The following is a 7,043-nucleotide window of genomic DNA, read 5'->3' on the forward strand; positions in this document are numbered from 1 at the left end:
GCCAATGCAGTGTACCATACGTTTGATTCGAAATAGGGATCACAAAAGCACGACACTGCATTTTGCCAGTACCAGACACACTTTCTCACATTACTTAGTACGAGCGCATTCATCATCGGCTTCTTTGAAACAAGGCACTGCCGATAAAAAGTAATGCGCATGAAAGTCGCAATTGATGCCGATGGAAAATATCGCTCTGCAAAATGAAAACTTCGACTTGGCTGAAGAAACCACCAATATTTACGGTGCAGCTATTGTATAACGAACTCCGAACAATGTAAGATCAAGAAATACAGTGCGTAACGCTCCACTTTATCTGGCTAGTGACGATTATCGGTTAGCGCTTCCGGTCGACAACAATCAAATTACTGATAAAATCAAAAGTACCCGCGAGACGCTAAGGATTGCTACCGACCACCATCAAGCACCAAGGAGGAAAAATTTACGTTCATGTAAGTGAAGTAAACCCGCGACCACATCTACTGTTCCTGTTGACGGGTCGGTGTTGTCAGTCTTCCGCTTTTGTAACCGCGCGATTATATTACACCAAGGGCCTGCCCAGTCGTATCCTGTCCACAGTACGGCATCGTCCATAATGCACCTCACATTAAACAACCTATGTATTGCACGTTTAAATTGTACGAATGTCACGTCGTCGCATGTAAGAACAATGAGCATTTACCGCTTGGTATCTTCGCCGAGGAGAGAATTACGTTTTGGCCTAGATCTGCTAACGCAGGAATACGCGGAAGGTCAGTGATTACGAATTGCCAGCAAGCACGGACGCAGGGCAGAGCCTTGCACCTGGCGAGACCATACATAGTACTTCAACAAAGTTTGCCCATTGTAACATTATATGCTTATAAATGGATGTACTCTGTAGGAAGTTTGATTGGGCGTCCACAGATGGTTACGCCAAACGCCGTGTTTGCAGCAGGCAGAGGATCAAAAGGCCGCGCTGAATCTTACAGTCACATGCTGGATCACTGGCTAATTCCTCCATTGCGAAAGCTCGCGCAAAGCGTTTAAGTCGAACAAACGCGACGTCGATTTGTTTAATACACAAAGTGCAGCTACCATTTTGCACAATTGCTTTCTATATGAACTGTGCAATAACCGTCTGGACTAGGCTGTATACCGCTACGTATCTGTTAATCTGATATCGTATGCTCGGCGATCCAATTGTAGCTGAACCGTAAAGTAACCCGATTAACTGAGGTTCCACGCCGAAGTACCGCTTTTTGCATAATGAAGACATGTGGTGAAGCTGCCGCAAAATGCCTTGACAAATCGTGATTTGGCTGTCATGTGAATAGACACTGATTCCTCGTCAACATCTACTCCAACATTAAAACTTAATGTTGAACTCTAGGCTTTATTGCAGACTCTTTCTCTGAGCGTGCATCGACACGAAAAAATTCAGCACTTCATAAAGGTCATTCGCTACTTTTTCTTTTTTTGTTCCTTAATCCGTTCTTCGTGCAAATCGCGCCCAGAGACAACCGTTTCGCTGATACTAACTTTCTGTGACGATAACATCCAAGCCGAATCGTGATGCAACGTCTGCTTTTCAGCTCCGACGGATCCAAGCTTCTACAATACAGTAATATCAGACAATTGTTCAGACCGCTACAGGTTGATAACTTTTTGTTTTTCTCCACCAATTTCGTCCACTTTTTAATGTGGCCATTGACCAGCCGAGGAGATATTTCGAGGCCGTTAAACAGTTCTACGCAGGCGCGTTTCTCGTTGATCTCGGCGTGCACTACAAAGCAGAGCCAGAAATCTTCAAAATCTATGTGAGCACACTTAATTTCTGGAAAGAGTATTGACTATTGACTATTTGTAGAGGGGTATTGACTATTTGTTATTTTCGTACTGGCTTGCATTGTGAAAGTTTTGAATGTCCAGCGACTATTCTACTGTTGATTTTATTGTAGCGTGCGTGCGTCAGTTAGGCGAACTTGTAAAATGATAGTAAACATTTTCTTTGGGTCAACGGAGAGTCGGAGACGTCGCGCGAAGCGCGAAGCTGACGATGCTTTTTGCCCAGAAAACTTTAGAAATTTAATCAAAATAGGTTATTTATCAGAAATATATTTTTGTGTTTGTTAAATTTATTGAAAGTTTGTAGTACTCAAGTAGTAGTTTGTTTGTACTCAAGATCTTTTATCTTGTCTCTCTTGGCCCGATCAGGATGTTGAGACTGCAACACTGTCTGTTTCTAATTTCAGTAATAAAGAAATTTGGAAATGGAGAGAGTAGGTATCTGTATTCATAAGAAGGACAGAGTACCCATGTACTAAAGTAAGTATAATAAGTGCAGCAGTCAACTTATACAATTGTACTCAGTAAAGTAGCGTTAGAGTACTCTTAAGATGCCCTTACGGCCGCACTGCTAAAAAACATGATCTGGAAAAGGAATAAGAACAAACGCAGCTGCGGCAGAAAGGTTTCGTAATATATTCCATTTTATCCCGGTCTGGGCCCGGTCGTGTAAGACTTTTTTTTGAACTTGTATGGAAACCCGCTGCCAGAAAAGCCGATAGAATATGCACTCCTAGACGAAAAGGTCATTCTCGAGTATTACCAGAGATTTTTTATCGGCAGAAACATAGTTCATGGTAGTTAAAATCATAAACATCACCAGGCCGGCTAAATCCATGTGCGTACTCGTACAGCTTACTCCAAGCGGAGGCTCGGCAGTAAGCCGGTATTTCGCGTACAAGAAACGAACGTGTAAGAAACGTGTATTTTGTGCAGAGTACGTACTAAAATTCATTGTGTTAATTCATGGTAAACTCATTGATATATTAAGATGGTAGTAAGCTACTGTACATAGTGTACGTACAAGCGTATTAGGGAAGGTGAACATGTAAGCGCGCTTTCCTATTTTCAAAAGCAGCATAGCACTGCTCCGTTACGAAAATTCAGACAGATTTGCTGTTGTAATGGTTCATCGTGCGACTAAGTAATAACTGGGAAATTCGGCCGCAAACCTGCGCATAAAACTAGATTTCGTGAGCAGGAAACAGCATTGTAACTACGGAAGTAACGGAACAACTGCACAGATGCGCAAATACGGATGTAGCGCAACTTCTGTCAAAAAAGCGGTTGGACTAAATACGTTGACCAACAAATCTGCACATTAAATTGTAGGAGAAGGCGATACGCATGTATATCGAGTGGCGTCTAGGTTATTCTTCAAAATCTTCACCGCGCATTTTCTATTTGCGTATTTTAGTTTGTAATTTTAAAATAAAATGATATTAGAAGCTGCTTAATTACAGAAGAGGGGAGTATTGGTAATTTTTAAGCACAAGTTCTAATCTAGGTGAGCACACGACCCTTTATGTGAGCACATTTTGTGTTATGTGAGCACAAGTTTTCAGGCCCTGCTACAAAGGTCCTGTCGTCCGAGTCGCGCTTGCTGCAACAGCGTAACACAAAAGCTATCATTAAAAAATGGAACTTTTGAATCTGCTACTGCCACGCTGCTTACATATTTCGCTTAAATAACACATGCGACAGTTGACTTCTGTGCGTACACTACTCTTACTCATAATTCAATAGGCGCCAGTAGCAAACTCATATATTCCACCAGCCTATAGCAGTTTTCTTACTAATCGTTCGACTGTATTTTATGAAATAAAGAATAAAATTCTTATTTTATGATTATTATAAACAAATTCACGAGAATTTGGAAGTTCGGCTTACGCATTTTTGTACGTACAGTAAATATCATTATATAATAAATTTTTCTTACAGTCTCGGCCTCATAGATTCCAGAAAATTCTTCAAAACGGTATCGGGACTATCGGCGTTGGTTCCAAACAAAAGTACCAACATTTCCGTCTCCTTGTCATCTCTTGGCAGCGCATGTTCCATAGCGCCATAGACATCATGCTTCAGCAAGACACCATTGTATTCATCAGAAACCCCTGAAGGTACAACAAGCAGCCATAGAAAACCCAAGCGCAAAACTTTTCGTAGCCGCAATAAGCAAATACAAAAAATTTCGAAACTAGTGGAATCATTGCTACAATGTTCGTTTTACTCTTAATTGCTTACGTTATGGTTGGGGAATTGTACAGAAGAAATTTAGAGCATTAGGATATTATCGTCCAATAATACAGTAATATAAATCAATAAATTACGTAGCTAATCGTTCTTTATTCGCGGAAGGTCCCATTTATATCGCACAAATATAATTAATGTTCCTTACATTTTCTGCTTGCATGTTTCAACGAGATAGATAAGCCGTAAATGGAAGTCGTCGTGACGGTCTTTTTCCTGCTCCTTGTTTCGACTGGCAGACTGCGAGCTGCTGGCTACTGGCTCCGAGGACATTCTACGAGTATAAAACAGAAACATGCAAAGATAGACCTCGAATCGCTCTATCACTACGCTAGTTTATGGACAAAAGTGCTGCAGTACTGTAGAAGAAAATTATGTCAAATAAAGATTCAAGGGCGCTTTGAATCACAGATCGCCTGCGCATGGCGTACCTTCTCGATAAACGGTTAAAGTGTGGAACGGCAATTGCAAGAGCTCTGTCCGTATTTTGTCGCGATCGGTAAATAAAAAAGCTGCTTCTTAGTTAGAATAAACTTGTTCGAAAACTTTTCAGCCAAATTTTGGTGAAAAAATAAAAAATGATTAAGAACTTCAAGAAATATTGAGAACTGACTTGCATGAGACTAGACGAGCTCTTCAAATTCAGAATTTTTGATTTGCAATTTAATGAATTTATACTAATTAAAATTCGGCAATAAAACCGGAAGTGACTCACCGGAGCCACATCACCTGCGGGCGGTAACGCTATCGCCATCCGCATCGAGAAGCCTAATCTGGCTTATCATACCTACAGAGAAGTGAAGAACGTACGGATCAAAATATGCATGTATAGCGAAACAAGTCCACCTAGTTCAAGGTAGCTGTATCCCAGTAGCGCCAGTTCGTACAGCCACTTCACTCCACATTCACATCGTACAAGCTTCACCTCGCGGCATCTTTAATATTGTACGAGTACCACTGGAATGTATCCGCTCATTCAGCACTGTGAGGCGGTGATTAGGAGTTATCGTTGATTATAGTTTACAGAAATTTTTTAACAGCTCCCTATTATCCTGTATTACATTTTCGCAGCTTCTCCGGAAAATTGCTATGTACTGTTACCCTTTGCAGACACAGGCGTTGAGGTAAGGTAAGTCTCACATGTCAGTCACATCCAGCGACATTGAGCAACTACTATGTAGAATTCGCGCGCGTACTTTTCAGTAAGTTTGCAAAGTCCGTGATATCCTAACACCGTAACTCATGAGTGCTTTGATAATGCGCGTTACCGTTGCCGCCATTATCACGACCGAGTGTGCAGTACTTGGAACCACCCGCTATACAGTCACCTGAATGAAGTTTACGCCCACCTCACTGGTAAAACCCAGAAATCCCCGTACTGAAATCGCCCTGCGCGAGTTCCACCATGAAGTCAGTACCTCTCGTAGAGCTCTCGCACAGCGACTACAATACGGTTGCATAGGGACTGAAATCGGCACCCACGGTCCTCGAGCACACAACCGATTAACTACTGGCTGGCCAACTCATGCCGATTCTTTGGCCGTTCTCTGCTGCTGTTGGGCGCCTTTAGCTGGAGTTATTTAGGTGATCCCCCTTATTGTTCACCTGGTGCTCGCAGTACTATTCTGCGGCAGTGGTCCTTTGCCCATTTGTGATGGCATCTTTTGAGCCATCTCACCTGCAGTCCGATTCTGCGGTGACTTCGCAGTACTATTCTGCGGCAGTGGTTCTTCCCCACCTGTGATGGCATCTTTTGAGCCATCTCCTTCGATTGATGTGGTGGCATCTTATTAGCCACCTCCTTTTGTTAATGTGACGGCATCTTTTGAGCCGTCTCCTTTTGCTGATGTAATGGCATCTTATGAGTCATCTCCTTTGACCGTTGTAATGGCATCGTATAAGCCATGTCCCACGCAGTACCATTCAGCGTTCCTCCTTTATCCGGTGGTTTCGGTTCGGGAGGATCAGTAGGCTCACCGGCGCCTACTGATTTTGATCGTTTCCCTGGTCCATTTGCTGCTGCGGGGCTTGCTCGTTTTGCTGCCCCTGGGCAGCGCCGTTCACGCCGCCGCCGTTATTCTGGTCGCCGCCACCATCATTCCTGTTGGCGCGCCAGTTCCGGTTGCCGTTGTTGCCGCGTCCATTGCCGCGACCTCGTCCGCGAAAGCCTCCTCTGCCGCCGCCGTTATAACCACCTTTGCCCCCTCCTTGGCCACCTCCTTGGCCACCGCCATTTTGCTGTTTAAACTGGGACGATGTGGCCACCAGGTCGTAGCCGTTCGCTACTGCCTGTCGCCAGCCGCCTTGAGTGCGCAGCCTCTCCCACTCTCGGGTGGCGAACAGGTTCGGGTTCCGGTTCAGCGGCATGTTGGCGAACTTGCAGCCCTGTGCATTGTGGTTTTCAAATCCACAATTCTGGCACAGCTGCACGCCCTGGGCTACCCATCCATCAATTAGACCGAACTTCCATTCCGTTCGAGAACCTTGCTGAGGCTGATAGTTGCCACGGTTCTGCTGATAGTTCCCTTGGCGGTTGTTCTGCTGATAGTTGCCATTTCCTTGACCATTATTCTAGTTATCGTTTCTATTTCCGTATTGATTCCCCATGTTTTGCCTTCCTTGCTGAGGTGGCACTCCTACGTTCAGGGGATTCGGCATCACTTTAGCCGGGGCCACTGGTCTCGCCTGTGCCTGCGCTTGTATCGCAGCGACCATGGCGTATGAGATCGGCTGACCAGTTTGACTATCAATAAAAGTCACCTCCTTCTGGACCGGAGCTGGTGATCTCAGCCGATATTCCACCTGTTAAGCTGGTGCAGCTGCGTACTGTCTCGGTGCCATCTCAACTTGGCCCGAGCGGATGGTTACGCACTCTGGTTGATTGCGTTGACCTTCAACCACCTTGTATTTATCTTCTCCAGCTGCCCATGATCGGAAGAAGTCCTTTATTTCCGTTGGGGTCTTGA

At 44.3% G+C, this 7,043-nt stretch overlaps 1 protein-coding gene across 1 annotated transcript; it reads right to left on the reverse strand.

Moving 5' to 3' along the window:
- Positions 1-6,060: 6,060 nt before the first annotated feature.
- On the reverse strand, positions 6,061-6,792 carry LOC129600487 (protein no-on-transient A-like). The gene is made up of 2 exons (XM_055499024.1): positions 6,718-6,792; positions 6,061-6,648 (listed from the first exon to the last, which is right to left on the reverse strand). The coding sequence occupies exons 1-2, from the start codon at positions 6,790-6,792 to the stop codon at positions 6,061-6,063; spliced, it is 663 nt and encodes a 220-aa protein (XP_055354999.1).
- Between the last annotated feature and the right edge of the window lie 251 nt (positions 6,793-7,043).

This window comes from Paramacrobiotus metropolitanus, unplaced genomic scaffold, assembly GCF_019649055.1.
Source record: "Paramacrobiotus metropolitanus isolate TYO unplaced genomic scaffold, Prichtersi_v1.0 Parri_scaffold0000179, whole genome shotgun sequence".
Taxonomy (NCBI): Eukaryota; Metazoa; Tardigrada; class Eutardigrada; order Parachela; family Macrobiotidae; genus Paramacrobiotus; species Paramacrobiotus metropolitanus.